This window comes from Prenolepis imparis, unplaced genomic scaffold, assembly GCF_030444845.1.
Source record: "Prenolepis imparis isolate NDT839.2.m4 unplaced genomic scaffold, iyPreImpa1.0 SCAF_11, whole genome shotgun sequence".
NCBI lineage: Eukaryota > Metazoa > Arthropoda > Insecta > Hymenoptera > Formicidae > Prenolepis > Prenolepis imparis.
The window spans coordinates 1,289,338-1,305,246 of NW_028141169.1; the positions used below are offsets into that span (position 1 = coordinate 1,289,338).

Consider the following 15,909-nt stretch of genomic DNA (forward strand, 5'->3'; position numbering starts at 1 on the left):
GGGTTCACTGAGTGTAAATAAGTTTACAATTTCCAGAAAAAAATAACTTTTTTTTCAATGAGAAGAGAAATGCATGCAAGTGAGAGAGAACGTTTCCAAAATCGACGTTTAATCAATAAAATGATAAGTTTGTAAAGATGAGAAATATATATACGAAACAATACTGTAATTTCGCGCGCCTGATTGTTCGCGGAAATGTCACCGAAGACGATGTCAAATCGCGTAAATATTTTTGCGATTTTTTAAAAACGATATATTTTTAGAGGCTAACGAATAGTCGTAATTAGGAGGAAAGCAATAAAACGTATACGGGAGTTACCCAACATTAGACGAAAATATCCATGTCGCGGGTGTAAGAATAGTTTGGGACGACATAAATATTTTCGGAGTTACTGACCCGTCAAAACTCACTAGACTTCGTCGCGTAGGCCGAAGGATTGGCATCTCTCTCTCTCTCGTGTAACTTGTAGCGAAAAATATACTCCAGGCTTAGGTTTTATTATGACATATGTACGCGTAATTTCAGTATTCCTTAATACTATAGCCCCCACAATTTATATACGTTATATATATCTTTTATTTTCTTGTAAATAATATAAAATTTTTGAAATAAAATATAAATAGTTGTGTACAAAAATTATACGCGCTGCGCTATTTATGTGCCACATGAGATATGCTATATTAATTTAGGAAACAATATATTTTGAATAAGATAATATTATACAAAACTTTTGTGTATAATATTACAATTCTTTATTAATGAATTTTGTTTAGTAATTTTATAAATTTGTGAATTTTTCGCTTTGATCATAATAATTACTTTGTATTGGCAGCGTATATATACTCATCAAAAAAATTATCGCAACACGTAATTAATATCAAAATTTAGCATAAATTCAAATAAGCGTATCTCCGCGAAAAATTGTCGTATTTCAAAAATTTTTTTTTTTTGTTTTAAAGGGTAAAGTCTCTACTTTAAGGAACTTTCGTTCGATTTTGATTTTATTCTCTCCCCCTTAAAAAGCAGGGACGTGTTTTTTTTTCAAAAAATTGCATAGTTTGACGAGTTGTACGGAGTGTACTAAATTTTTTTCGCAAATACCATTATAACTACCGTAAAATATGGACTTTTCTCTACAAATTAAAAAAAAAATTGAATACCGTACGATTTTTTTTCGCGAAGTTACAGCATATCAAAGTTACCTATGCATTTTTGCCTTTGTATTCAATTACCGCCAACATTAGCATTATCCGATGGGCACTACGGGGAAGTTGCTGGTCGGATTTTGCCCATTGTGTGTGTGTATGTGTTGGGGCAGGGATATATGTTCGTATTTAAAATTGTGTATTTCTGCCTCGTCTTCGGATGACCTTTTATGAGAAAATGGCTGCATGATTTTGAAAGACTACCAACCAATTTCCAGCAATTGGAAGCAGCCCTACATCGAATATGTTTCGAAATTCTGCAAGCCACAATTAGAGCCTGTATTAATATGCATGAGCGCCTGCAAGAGGTCATCCGAAGACGAGGCAGAAATATACAATTTTAAATACGAACATATATCCCTGCCCCAACACACACACACACACACACACACCCGATGGGCAAAATCCGACCAGCAACCTTCCCGTAGTGCCCATCGGGTAATGCTAATGTTGGCGGTAATTAAATATATAGGCAAAAATGCATTGGTAACTTTGATACGCTGTAACTTCGCGAAAAAAAATCGTACGGTATTCAATTTTTTTTTAAATTTGTAGAGAAAAGTCCATATTTTACGATAGTTATGATGATATTTGCGAAAAAAATTTAGTACACTTCGTAGAACACGTCAAACTATGCAATTTTTTGAAAAAAAAAAACACGTTTCTCCTTTTAAAGGGATGGAGAAAGGGGGAGAGAATAAAATCAAAATCGAACGAAAGTTCCTTAAAGTAGAGACTTTACCCTTTAAAACAAAAAAAAATTTTTTGAAATACGACAATTTTTCGCGGAGATACGCTTATTTAAATTTATCCTAAATTTTGATATTAATTACGTGTTGCGATAATTTTTTTGACGAGTGTATATATGTATATATATATATATATATATATATATATATATATATAGAGAGAGAGAGAGAGAGAGAGAGAGAGAGAGAGAGAGAGAGAGAGCTTTTTCTGCAAATTAATTGATTTTATTTTTTCTATCATTCTTTATTAGATCTTTATTATTAGTATAAATTTCGTATATATTATTTATATTTCTTATATATTAATAATATTATATATTTCTTATATTATTAATCTCTCTATTAATAATATATGTATATATTATTTTTTCTATTATTATTCTATTAATCCACAAACATAATAGATTTGATATATCAAATTATATATGTACAACATAAATTTAAAGAAAATAAAATGTGAAAGTTTAGTTATATAATTGGTTTATTCTGAAGGATACTTGAAATTTTCGAAGCGAGAGAGACTAACAATAAGAACGTTACATATTTCACGTTTCACGCTTGTTCAAATATGTATACACATTCCTCTCTCGTATTGGCACTTTTTCTAAATATACTTATACCTCGGGTCGAGTTGAGTTTACGATTTGATGGAATATTCCAGATTATTGTCAGGTCGTACGAATGGGAGATAAGTCGTCTCGTCGTGTGATGAATCGACTTATTCTTCCAACTACCTGTCGTGAATACGGACGTCCGTCATCACTTGAGTTAATCACAGCAGCAGGACTGCAGGATTTTTATAAATATCAAACTCATTTGTGAAATTATATATAAGTGATAATTTATAATAATTTGTAAAATAATGTAAGTATATATATATTCTCATTCGTTTATAAAATTTATAAATTTCTTACAATTTTTTCGAATAATATCTTATAACATATGTTGGAGAAATATAATCTTTAAATTATACAATCTTATTTCTCTAAAATTAATAATGAAGTAATTCAGATGAAGTAATTGATAAAGTTTATATATGAACAAGTGAGTATATCTTCAATTTATATTAAAGATATAACAATGGAAGAAACAATATCATTGCTCAAATCGTGTATAATTTCGAAGAAAGGAGGTGTACCAATCGAAGATCTAAACGGTGAGTTTTTCATTATTATTATTTTATATTCGAGAAGCTTAATTAACATTTTTATGTAAATTATTATAAATTTATTATTCATATGTGCACAGCATTGATATAAAGTGAAAATAATTAGACTTATTGTTAGAATTTCATCGATTTTTCTTTTAGATATTAATATTAAGAGATATTTATATATTTAAATTAAAGGCAAATTATTAAATTATTAAATTGAAGACTAGAAATTTAGAAGTTACTTTTACGTTAAAATATTACGCGTTTATTAGTTTAATAAAATTTATAAATTTGTTGAAACTTATTTAAGCTGGCAAAACTTATTTCTTTAAGATTAAAATTACGTTTATACTTATTAATTTTTTATATTATTTAAACAAGAAAGTGCTTTTATGATATTTAAATTTAAAAAAAAATATTATTTAAAAATTATCTAAAGAGACTTTGTACCATTTAGCGATCTAAATTCAAGTATTGGAAAAAGAAAAATGTTATTTTCGTAGATGAATTTCAAAATCTCGTCGGAGAACCCATTCCTTATCGTAGATTGGGATTTTCGAATCTCCGTGCATTTTTGCGAACTATAGATGGTTTGGAGAAAACCGTGAACGAATTTGGCGAACAGACATTAAGGATAAACGATTCTAAAATCTCTCATATCGACAGACTCATACGCAAGCAAAAAGTCGATTATTCGAAAACAAGAGTACGTTTGATGATTCTCATGGAAATTTCATAGCACGTGGTATTTATACATAGATGGGAAAAATTAAGGAATTATAAAATGTTGTACATTTTGTTTTAGAATAAATACTATAAACAATTTACTCGTCCCAAAACCGATTTTGATTATAACAATGAGCGTAGGCAAAGAGAAAGAATAGTGCAAAATACCAATCGTACCAATAGACGAATTCAGGATCTCCGTTATCGTCGTGATCCGTATTTTAAAACCAGTAAGATATCTTTTATTCGGCATATTCTTTTTGAAATTATTATTATTCAGAAAATAATATTTTACATTTTATTATACATATATAATTATATGTTTATTATATAGAATATTTCTTATAATATAATATTTATATATTTTATATATAATATACTATTTAATTTTAATTTGCTTTAATTTAATTTGCCTAATTTTTTTTGCTCTCTCAGAAGCATCTCTACATTTTATTGTACAATATCAGGTTCATCTAGTTTTTCTCTGTATTTACGTATTACTTTATATGTATTTTTGTTAACTGTATTTTCTACAATTTCTTATTTTGATATTTCAACTATATAATTGTGTAACGCAAGTCACCTAGAATAATTTAATCAAAGAATTTTCTCTTATAAGAAGAAAGATTTTCAAGACAAGTTGTAATACTTGTTTATATTTTAGACGGCTTTCATGAAAGTAACAGCTTCTCGTACGAAGAAGAGAATCATCATCCGGTAGTAATAGAAGTGAATGAAACGAAACAAACTGTGAGTGTATAATAAAATTTACATTTGAGACGCGTCAAGCAAAATTCTCGGCAGTCTTTCTCAAGAAAAGAAATTATATTACGAAATATTATTTAATATTCCAGACTAGCGTACACGAACCTAATGCAAACGGTCAGCAATTACTCGGCGATGATTTTTTCCTACAACTCGCAATACGAAATCTTCATCTTCCTATTTGGAGATACAAAGGTTCAGTTTTATTTTTTTTTTTTTTTAATTTCCATCAAGTTCTACTTTTGCAAAAGTCAATGTCAGTTTTTATAATTATAATTTCTTATAATTATTCAATTATTTTTTATAATAATCAATTCTTATTATATTTTTCGACTTCATTAAAATCACATGCGAACATGTAAATGAAAAAATTTGCTTTTATTAATTTTATTTGTTTGATTAAAATTGTTATTGCTCTATTAAAATTATACACAAGCGAATCAATCATGTGATGCAATATGGACAAGTTAAATTCTCTCGCGAACATCAGATATATTTTAAAGTGTAAAGTGCGAGCTGCGGTTTTTATATTGATTTGATTATAATATTCTGCAGAAAATTTAGCATTAAACTGTGGTTTGTGTATCTCTGGCCAAACTATAAGCGATTGTACTCGAGCCTTGAGGAATATCAGTACCATCTCTAATCGTGTCGTGATTTTGCTTGGTTCAGTTGATGTTTATAACGTAAGTCAATTTGCCTTTATCCTATTTTCAAGCAAGGATACTGTGTAAAGAGTCTTTTTGGGGAAGGAGAGGAGAGGAAACTTGAGTACATTTATGTATTTATACACGAAGAAATATACACGGAACATAAAATCAGATTTTTATTAAATAATATCAATTATATTTATTAAATAATATTCTTTAGGGCGCTACTTGCGACGAAATGATATACGATATGACGGAACTCTTGCAAGTTCTTCGGTCCAAATTTCATCTCTCGAACTCGGCCATCACTGTCTGCACAATTCCACCTTTGGCCAATCTCAGCATTTATGCCTATAAGAAACAAAGCTTGTCGTTATTTGGCTTTAATAATTGGATCAGATCTCTGGCTGATGATGCATCTAAAAGAAACGCCTCTTTCGAAAGTTATCCGATAATAGATTTGTTCGAATGTTTCTGCAACGAAACGTACATCACGGAGTACGATTGGTTTCAAACGTAAGTAAAAGTAATTCAGTTCTGTACTGTTGCTCCACCATTTCTATCCTACACAAATTCTTTCTAAAACTGATCCTTCTTCAACAAGAATGTCTCTCTTGATATATATTAATAGTTTTTGAATTATAAACAATTAAAAATTTGACTCTTTAAATTCTTCGAAATTAAAAAGAAAAGTAACAAATTTTGAAACCTTTAATTTTAAATATATATTTTTACAATTATTGTGATTATTATATTTTATACAAACATTACTATATTTTAAATAAACATTACTATATAAAAAAAATAGCATTCAAATAAATTAATGTGGTTATTGAAAGACAAATTCTAAATGTATAAAATCTTGTATCTGCAACGTATAATAATTAATTCTCCATAGCGATATCTCACGTATATACGCTATATAGCTTGTTTATTAACATTTTTAGACAAGCACGCAGAGTGTCTGGAACTAAACATTCTTATGTGCTGTGGAATAATACAGGACGAAAGCGAGCGATGAGCCTAATCTGCGAAAACAAAGGCCTAGAACGCTCCGGAAGTCCCAACTCATTGCGAATGCAATGAGAGTTATTAGGGATCTTCTATTATATATGAGTCGCATATAAGGAAAAAAGCAGGACGATACATCGCGGAAGACCTTATTCGTCTTTCGCGAAGACAGCTGTTTCGAGGACCCTCTCCGAGGTGTATCCTCCTGCTTTCTTCGTAGATGCGTATTGATAAATATAGTAATTGAATTGAATTTGTGTGTTCATATATTAATAGTGTATTGTATACATAGGAGTGGAAATTTGTACAATGTTGCCACGCTCATACACACAGGATAAATTATTTTAATGTGCTTAGTCAAACGGCTGCTGCGCAAGATATTAATTGAAAAACGTAGGCTTTGCTTTACTTTAAAGATTAATGTGAAGCGAAAAAGAATTTCAGAGGTTGTATACCAGGTTTTTCAGAAATACTATATAATTTTTGAAAGATTTTACCTTTCAATGCATGCTTATCTTATCGGGTATTTATTAATTTCGTTTATTCGTGTCTCAAGAAAATAAATGCGAATACAAATTATTGCTCTTATTGCTTAATCGAAGGATTAAATTATTTTAAATTGTAAGCGCCGACTTCACGGGACTCGAAAGGTTTAAATAGGAGACAAAAATATAACAACAAGCTCGTGCTTAAGTCTATCAAAAAAAATATAGTGCATTTTTTAATTAAATGCGGGTAATTTAAAAATGGCACGCATACTTTTTTGATAAATTTAAAAATGCTCCTAATACTAAAATGTGCGGGCGAACTTTTCTTGTCGTGTGTTTAAAAAGTTAATGTTTCTTTAAAAATAATATCGATATATTTGATAATCATAAAAGCTCCTCCTACAAACTTAATTTTTGAAGTCAAAATCTCAATGTTAAAAGATTAAAAAATTTATATTAATTTATAAAATATGGTTATATATACTTATACAGTTAAATAATTATATAGTATTTTTCTAAATATACTTCAAAAAATTATCCTAAATTTGATCAACTTTACCCGCTTTCAACGTGAATAAACTAATAACCATATTTCATTGAAACACGATCAAACGAAATTTAATGATTAAAATTGTGTGATAGAAATTTGTACAGAAAGATTAAATAATTATGAGAACGAATAGGTACGATAAAAATATATATGTCTCTTTGTATGTGTATGCAAATTGTTTAATTATTATAATAATTAAAGTAACTGGTTTTACGTGAACAATTAAATTAAATCGTTTAATGTTACAATTGTCATTACAATTGAATTTAAATTGCGAAGAATATTGAAGAATAAGCGAAATAATTAATTTTTAAAGTCAGTCTTTTTTTATTAAAGCTTAAGAATAGTCTAGTCTCTAATTTAGAAAACAAAATTTCTAATTCAGAGTTTGTGCTTTAGAAAACGAAAAAACAATGTTGCGTTTTCAAATTAATCTTGAATAATTCTAGGAATGAATGCGAGAAATTTTACGTGAACAATTAAATTAAATCGTTTAATGTTACAATTGTCATTACAATTGAATTTAAATTGCGAAGAATATTGAAGAATAAGCGAAATAATTGATTTTTAAAGTCAGTCTTTTTTATTAAAACTTAAGAATAGTCTAGTCTCTAATTTAGAAAACAAAATTTCTAATTCAGAGTTTGTGCTTTAGAAAACGAAAAAACAATGTTGCGTTTTCAAATTAATCTTGAATAATTCTAGGAATGAATGCGAGAAGTTATATCTTTTTAGCAGAGAAAATGCGGAAGGTTTAGAATTTATTGAGACGTGCAATAGAACAACATTGCGATAATAATTATGAAAAATGTTATATATATAATAATAATAGATATGATAGCGCGATATAAATTTATTCTTTCAAATAATAATAATAATACACTGCTGATTATTAAAATTGCAACATTTTATTATGCATTTATACAGTGTTGCAACTTTAATGGCCAGCAGTGTATTATAAATAATAATAATAATAAATAATAATAATAATAAATTTAATATAAATAATATAAGTATAAATATAGACGCGTGTCAAATTTGTAATTGTAAAAGTATTATACCAGTATTGTGATCAATAAATCATCAATACACATACTGTTTTTTTCTTAAAACACATACATATATGCAAAAAAGATACTAATATTATATAAGTTATAATATAATTGCAAAAAATATATTTATTTAATAGGTTTTTTTTCAACATGTAATATACTTTGTTTTTTTTTCTTCTTCAGCTTTTGTTCTATATATTATTTAATATATATGCAAAAAATGACAAAACTGATAAAAGTTTATACATACACTATGCATTGATATCTATTTTATTTTTCTCAAAATTCTTACTAAACATCACATATTTCGTACAATATATGTATATACAATCTGAATATTTGAAATTAAAAGTTTCTATTACTATATTTAAAAAAAGCAATTATTAAATTATTAATTTATTAAATATATAAAACATAAAATGTAAAAGAAGTTAGAGTTTTTTTTCTGAATATATAATTTATAGATGAAAATATATCTTATAAATATCTTTTAAATTCGACATCAACAATTTATTATAGAATCTAGCTCTTCTATGTATTCTTTTTCAAATTATAAATATATGTTAATATATGTTAATATATGTTAATAAAATTATAATTAAAATAATAAGATTACGACCAGAAAGAAATCTGAGAGTGGTCATGCCATATGTTATTTTGTGTAATCATTTTAATATATCTATTTATGTATAGCATTAAATGTGCAGGATATTTATTAAGTGTTACATTAACTACAATAAGAAACAAATTTGATTATTAATGTGCATAATATATATCTATATACACAAATATATATAAAAATATTTTAATAATAATATATGTCTGTATAATATACATTAAAATACGTAGTTAATGAAATATACAATTAAATCCATACGCTGGACGTGTTATAATTATATATTTATAATTATAAATAAACGAACGTGCAGCAAATGTGATTTTACCAGCAGTGTGTCAAAAAGTCAAATTGTAAGCAAATGATTTCCACTCTAAATATATCTGACGGCGCTGCTCTACAGAGGATTTTAATGACCTTCAAAAGGGCCGGTATAGATGTTATGTGCCAGCTCGTTCTCGAGTGTTTTTCATTGTATATACACACTTCAGACAGAATCATAAAAGGGAATGTTGTAATATGGGATGAATAATATTTCTTGACAAGTGTATTACAGTTTTTTCAATAAGATTTATTACAATAGAGAGAAGAAGGACAACATATAGTGTGTCAAGATTGTGTTGCGGATCATCAAATTATATTTGGATTATGTATGTAATTTATTTTTTATACAATTTATTTTCTTTATAATTTACTTGTGAGAAACATGGACATAGATATAGTATACATGCCATAAAGTTAAATTTTTAAAGCTAAACGGTCATATAAAAAACCTTAGATAAAAGATTATAAATTTAAAGAAGATGACGATATGAATTGTTGTATTATATCCATCTTAATCAGAATGTTTAACAAAATTTAACTTTTATTTTTAATAGAATTGGACATAGATAAATATGAGTAGAATCTTTAATAGCAGTTGCTCGAAGAGGACAATGATGAGAAGTATTTCTGCCAAACAAAGCAGTTTTAATAGCGAAGAGAATGTATTCTGTACCGAGGACAGTTTAGGGCAGTCTTTGTATATAATAAATGAGGTAATGAAGCATGATTGGCAATTTTATTGAAATGTGTAAGTATATATTAATTAATATCTAACTTTATAGGAATTTGAATCATTTGGTATCTCATCAATACCCAAAGATAATGATTTGCAAGTTTTGGAATCATTTAAGACGTTATCAATAAAACTAATAAATGCCGCTTGGAGTTTGACACGTAAATATAGATCTCTAATGCAATTATATGATCAGTTGGCTGATTCAAATCACCAGACTGTTAACGATAATGTTAATCTTAAGGTGGGTTTGTTTTATATTTTTAAAACATAGATAGTAAAAATGCATTGTATTATTTCATGCTGCGTAGAAAAATGATTGGTAAGCATATGAAGGAAATAACTCTGCTTAAAATATTCTAACACTTAATTATAAAAATATTGACACAGAATCATGTAAAGCGGCTGAAGGAAGAGGTACAAAAGAAGGAGCAAATGTTGTGCGAAGCACAGGAGAGAGAAAGAAGACTTAAGGTTCAATGCGAGAGTTTGTCGCATGATTTAAAACAGGATAAAGAGGAGGTAGTTTGACTTGTAGAATACAAATTGATAATTTGAATAATTTAGCACTGAAATTAAACGTGTTGAATTTTATAGATACGAAAATTAAAGAAACAAGCTCAATCCAAAGATACTCAACATGAGCACGCAATAAAAAGAATTATGCAAAACAGCCAAAAACTTGAGCAGCAGTTACGAAAATCTGTTGGTTAGTAGACGGCCCATTTCTACATTAGTGTTTATTGTTCAATATTTCTCAGATTTCTCTGTTTGTTTTTTTTTAATGTATTAATATTCTACAAAAAATCACAAGTAATTATATATCATCTTTTCTATAGAACATCTTTTCACAGAAGCATATTTGTTGCCTACTTAAAGATGACTATAAATATATGTATATGTTATGTGATTTGAGAAAATATGTATGTAAATAATTCGTTTACGCAGGTACGTTTGTGTCAAAAGACAAAGTCCTACAAACGATGCAGACGAATCACGAGAAGGAATTGACTTCGTACAATAAAACTATTTGTCGCTTGGAAGAGAACAATAGACTAATGTTGGAAGAGATTAACAATCTAAAACAAACTCTCGAGTTATATAAGTCTAGTATCGATTTACATACTGAAGCGTCTGGATGGACCAATACAGATACTATTTGAATACTGTTCACACAAATGCACACACACACACACACAACATTATTAAAATTGTGATTTATTTGTAACTTATACACAGATAAGTTACAAATAAATTACAATTTTAATAATGTTTTGTATGTGTGTATACATATGCTTTTTTCTGTATATATACATGTAGAAACATAATTTTTTGTTCTAATATTATTTAATGTAGAAAACTGAGAGTTTTATGTGTTTAATGCGAAAAAATGTTTAGATATTTTGTTTACTTGAATTTAGTTCGATTATTTTATATTTAAAGATGCATTTGGCATAAATAAAAATTTTTATTGCATCCCTTTAGGATTTGTTACACAATTGTACAAAGTACAAAGTACCTAAGCGCTCGCAATTTATCCACTATAATTTATACTAACTTAAATTATCAATTTCTTAAATTTAATCTCGCACTACTTCTAATCCTCCTATCTAACACATCCTAATTTCTCTCTATCTTAACTTAATTACAATAAATTAATTAAGATTTAGTTATATTTTGTTTACAAGAGGATTTTGATATTTTATATAAAAATGTGCTTTAGAAAAATAAACTGAATTAAGAATTTAAAACGAAGAATTTTTTTCTATAAGTCGCATAAAAAGCCGAATAATTATATTGCAACAGTATATATAACCCACGCAAAACAAAATTCGAAGCCTAAAAAAATGTAGATACTCCTTTCTGAATCATTTTGTACGCGACATCGACCGGATTTTTTTTTTTTTTTTGCAAATTATAAAATATAATTATTGCAAGCTTCTCGATAGCAATGATATTAATGAGCAGCCGAGAATGAACGTCGGGACGATTGGCTGACACAAAGTCTGCCCGTTGTTCATCAGGCACTTGCAATTGCCCGCTTTGCAGACTGTATTATTACGATTCGTAAAAAGGAGCTCCGACTTCTGAGTGTTGTTTCTCAGATAGGCGATCTCGTTCGGCAGACGATTGTCCGTGCTGTTGATGTACTTGGACTCGAGTCTCAGGGTGCTTTTGCCGACAGCACAGATACCGTTTATCGTGATCGCGTTCTTAGCCACTAGATTCATGCTCACGTTCGTGAAGACGCTGTTCTTCACGATCGTCACATCGCCCTGGATAGACACCAGACGCGGTTTTTGCAGCTCGAACTTGGAACTAATGATCTCGATGTGCTGGAAGTTGGCGATGTTCAAGGACGTCGCGACGTTCCTTAACTCGCTGTTGACGATACTCAAATTTATGCCCTTCTCGGACAAGTTCAACTTGTCGACCCGCTCAATCGTGACGTTGGTCATGAGAAGGTGCGACACGTTGATGCCGTTGAAATCCTCGTCGAAGTTCTCGATGAGGACGTTCGTGATCTCGAACGTTTCGATCGCCACGATATTTATGAAGGTATAGATGGAGATCGTCGGTATCCGACCGATGTTTGATAGTTTCAGCAGCTTCATCCGGCTCGACGCGATGAAGACGTTGAAGGTCAAATGGCCGCTGATATCCTGGACTATCATCTCCTCGAGGCCAGCCGCCTCAGGTAGACTCGCGTAATGAAGATTCGCTGAAACGCACCCCGTGATAGACACTCTGGTAACATTCGTGTAATTATATTCCTCCGGTAGAAGAAATTCCTGAAAAATATACGATTATTTCGAAATAAAAACTGTGACAAAAGGAACCAGCGCGGCATTTAGAACAGACACGAATTTATTATTGTAAATTAATAGAGAAGTTTCGGCCCATTTTTGGATCTTCATAAGCGCGTGTAAATTAAACGAAACTAATTTACATGTGAACTTAAAATTATAGGAACCTTCGGAGAATTTTTTTTACTATACATATTTTCGATTATTATGATTCACTCTCAGCGTTGAAATCTCCTCAAACAGTTGTCGAAAGCTATCGAATTGATATTATTGAGAAAAAAAAGCAATCGATCACCCCAAATTAATTCAAGAATACATTTGGTAAAAAATTCGGCGATCTATTTTATTAAAGATCAACTCGTGCAGAAAAAAATATTAAAATTAAATAGTATAAGATATAAATAAATATTGAATGCAGATATTATAAAGAGACGTTTAATCAGTATATTAATTATGAGAGAATGTAAATTTATTTGAGAGAAGCGAATATATAATTTTGATTGCTTTTGCTATAGAGAAATATAATTTACTGTTTGTTATCATTTTCAGCTCGATTTTGCCCGGAGGTATTAAATCGGTACCTCATTTCCGGTGCAGCTACACGTAATCCACCTCTCATTGTGAATCTGGCATTGTTCGCTGATATTATTCGCAGCTGCAGCGGACAATATCGCCACGATGAGTATTGCGGTGAGCTGAATCGCTCCCATATTCACCATATATCACTTACGCATATAAGATCTCACCGTCACCGACTACGTTTGCACTGAAATTAGAAAGGGAAATGTGTGCTTCACACATCGCTCTCTGATCGACAAGGGAGTACGCGTGACACATACCTTCGATTGAACCCTCGTAAATAAAATAGGTCTTCCCTTCGGATAGGCAATAAACTAATCGTTAATTGGGCGTTCGTTTTAAATAAATTTCAAATTTCGAAATTTATTATTATATTTGACATAAAATCGCAAAAGTTGTGTCTCTTTCCCTTTTTTTAATGTAGAATAATAGTCGCGTCACATGTAGGATGACTTGATACTTACACTCTCCCTTTTTACAGATTTGTTACAAAATTCTTTTTAAATTGACACTTTCTTTTAAGAGAAGAAATAAAACCAAGTTCGCGGAAAAAATAAAAACTTTAGGACAACTTTTTTTGTAGACCGTCACAAGTGTATAACAGTTCCAATATATCCGTCTTTGAAACGATAAAGATAAAAAAGAAACGTTCTTTAGAACTTTTTGCGGTTCCTCGCGATGGGAAACTAAAGTCGACTTCTCTCTCCGTTTAAGACCTTTGTTAAAAACACTTTTATTTCTCGCGAAATTTCTTTTGATATAAAAACTTGGCACTTGGTGTCTCGGACCAGACTTCGATCCTGTCGGCGGATCTCTCGCGCCTCGGGAAGCGAACGAAATGTAGCGAATATCTCTCGGATAAATCGCTCCGTCGATGCCGAAAATCGAGATACCGTAGCACGAGAGCGAGCAATGGCTATTTCAGAGGGTCGGACACAATTCGACCATTCGACGGATATGGATCCACGGTCGAGCGAGCGATTAAGATGGACAGCTCTTTCGCGCCGCTCTTTTATGGTGACTGACGTGCGTGTAGCGCAACGTGTTGATTAGTAAATATATTCCGGTAGATCATACAGACGGTGGATTCTCGGTGCGTGGGTTCGCTTTACATTATACTCTGACAATACTCCGGTACGCATTTACGATGTTGATGGGAATACGCCGGAAAAACGCTGTCGAGAGCTGACAGAGACTATCGGAGAATTCCATGTACGATAAGCTGCACAGTGTGATAATAATATTACATACTCTGTTACATATTAACGCTACTACGGTATATAATTTGCGACGATAATTTTGACGATATATATTTTTCGAGCAATATTCGAGCGACAAATTTTTGGAATCGGTTTTTCCTTAAGCGAGGATATACGATTCGGGTTTGTGAAAATTAAGAAATTGTAAATGTAATTCTTTAAACGATTAATATTTTTGACAATTATCAGCTGATTTCTGTCAAAAAAATATTAATCGCAGATAAAGCATTATAACATATTATTAATAACATATTATTATATTTTAATATTTTTAACATATTATTTTAAAATTTAATTAACAAATTAACGCTTTATTAATATTTTTTGACAGAAATCAGCTGATTGAAGCGTTAATTTGCTAATTAATTTTAAAATAATAAAACATGTTATAAAAATTAAAATAATATATTTTAAATAATATGTATGTTATAATACTTTAAACTCGATTAATATTTTTGACACTTATCAACTAATTTTTACCAAAAAATATTAATCGCGTTAAAATAAACTTTATATTATTTTATTGAAAATATCATTCTTTTTAACGTAAAATCGAAGAATGGCGCACTTGTGTTGTTCTAGTGTAATAAAAATTAAATTAGATTATATTAAATATTTAGGGGAATCAAGAAACGAAAAAAGCAAAGAGAAAGAAACAAAATGTTTTCTTTGCTCTCGCATTTATTTTTGATCAAAATTACATTCAATTGGGGTTTAAATGTTGTAATCTCGTTTTAGTAAATTAATTTAATAAGGCAAAGATTTTTGGACATGTTTAAAAATAAGTTTTACAATAATTAAATTTAGGTTTATATATCAGTGTCTAAAAATACTTATCGTTAGATTATTTAATTTTTCATAATACACAATTTATTTTCAATTTTGTAATTTAAGTTATGTGATAAATATGTGATAAATCTATATTTTATTATTACTTATATTTCATATAAAATAAATATTATATGAAAATTCCTTACTTTTTATAATATATATAAATAATAATGCTCATAATTTGAAATATGTATCGCCTCTAGCTATCACTTTTACTGCAAAAAGAAATAGCTACAAATATTTTTTAAATTTTGTATCGCCAAATTGTGCTTAATTGACGAGCAAAAGGGTTTATGTATTGCATCGAATATAAAAATACGCGTCACCTTTTGGATTCGGTGTGCCAATAACTTCAGCAAGTTACGGTGTTCGTTCGCCGTGCGCAGAGAGATGGAAATACCAAGCGGTGT

The 15,909-nt window shown here is 29.5% G+C and overlaps 3 protein-coding genes across 4 annotated transcripts; 2 read left to right on the plus strand and 1 right to left on the minus strand.

The window, feature by feature from the left end:
* The first annotated feature begins 2,653 nt into the window (after nucleotides 1-2,653).
* LOC145942774 (uncharacterized) lies at nucleotides 2,654-8,182 on the plus strand. Its single transcript, XM_083049792.1, has 9 exons — nucleotides 2,654-2,819; nucleotides 3,028-3,111; nucleotides 3,612-3,814; nucleotides 3,914-4,064; nucleotides 4,499-4,584; nucleotides 4,689-4,794; nucleotides 5,155-5,285; nucleotides 5,470-5,765; nucleotides 6,197-8,182. The coding sequence occupies exons 2-9, from the start codon at nucleotides 3,036-3,038 to the stop codon at nucleotides 6,333-6,335; spliced, it is 1,188 nt and encodes a 395-aa protein (XP_082905918.1). The 5' UTR covers nucleotides 2,654-2,819; nucleotides 3,028-3,035; the 3' UTR covers nucleotides 6,336-8,182.
* Nucleotides 8,183-9,388: 1,206 nt separating this feature from the next.
* LOC145942756 (afadin- and alpha-actinin-binding protein-like) lies at nucleotides 9,389-11,801 on the plus strand. The gene is made up of 6 exons (XM_083049763.1): nucleotides 9,389-9,616; nucleotides 9,845-10,003; nucleotides 10,073-10,267; nucleotides 10,414-10,545; nucleotides 10,621-10,732; nucleotides 10,972-11,801. The coding sequence occupies exons 2-6, from the start codon at nucleotides 9,863-9,865 to the stop codon at nucleotides 11,184-11,186; spliced, it is 795 nt and encodes a 264-aa protein (XP_082905889.1). The 5' UTR covers nucleotides 9,389-9,616; nucleotides 9,845-9,862; the 3' UTR covers nucleotides 11,187-11,801.
* LOC145942755 (uncharacterized) lies at nucleotides 11,754-14,947 on the minus strand. Of its 2 annotated transcripts, XM_083049762.1 has the most exons (3): nucleotides 13,670-14,947; nucleotides 13,412-13,596; nucleotides 11,754-12,815 (listed from the first exon to the last, which is right to left on the minus strand). In XM_083049762.1, the coding sequence occupies exons 2-3, from the start codon at nucleotides 13,547-13,549 to the stop codon at nucleotides 11,952-11,954; spliced, it is 1,002 nt and encodes a 333-aa protein (XP_082905888.1). In that variant the 5' UTR covers nucleotides 13,550-13,596; nucleotides 13,670-14,947; the 3' UTR covers nucleotides 11,754-11,951. The 2 variants fall into 2 exon arrangements, with proteins under 2 accessions (XP_082905888.1, XP_082905887.1); XM_083049761.1 differs by having other exon boundaries at nucleotides 13,412-14,947.
* Between the last annotated feature and the right edge of the window lie 962 nt (nucleotides 14,948-15,909).

Bases quoted from the DNA above. Each gene is read 5' to 3' on its own strand.
- LOC145942774 (XM_083049792.1), top strand. From the start codon at position 3,036: ATGGAAGAAACAATATCATTGCTCAAATCGTGTATAATTTCGAAGAAA. The intron at 4,065-4,498 runs GTAAGATATCTT...TTTATATTTTAG, and splicing joins TGATCCGTATTTTAAAACCA to ACGGCTTTCATGAAAGTAAC. The intron at 5,286-5,469 runs GTAAGTCAATTT...AATATTCTTTAG, and splicing joins GTTCAGTTGATGTTTATAAC to GGCGCTACTTGCGACGAAAT.
- LOC145942756 (XM_083049763.1), top strand. From the start codon at position 9,863: ATGAGTAGAATCTTTAATAGCAGTTGCTCGAAGAGGACAATGATGAGA. The intron at 10,004-10,072 runs GTAATGAAGCAT...CTAACTTTATAG, and splicing joins CTTTGTATATAATAAATGAG to GAATTTGAATCATTTGGTAT. The intron at 10,546-10,620 runs GTAGTTTGACTT...TGAATTTTATAG, and splicing joins TAAAACAGGATAAAGAGGAG to ATACGAAAATTAAAGAAACA.
- LOC145942755 (XM_083049762.1), bottom strand. From the start codon at position 13,549: ATGGTGAATATGGGAGCGATTCAGCTCACCGCAATACTCATCGTGGCG. The intron at 12,816-13,411 runs GTACCGATTTAA...TATATTTTTCAG, and splicing joins GTAGCTGCACCGGAAATGAG to GAATTTCTTCTACCGGAGGA.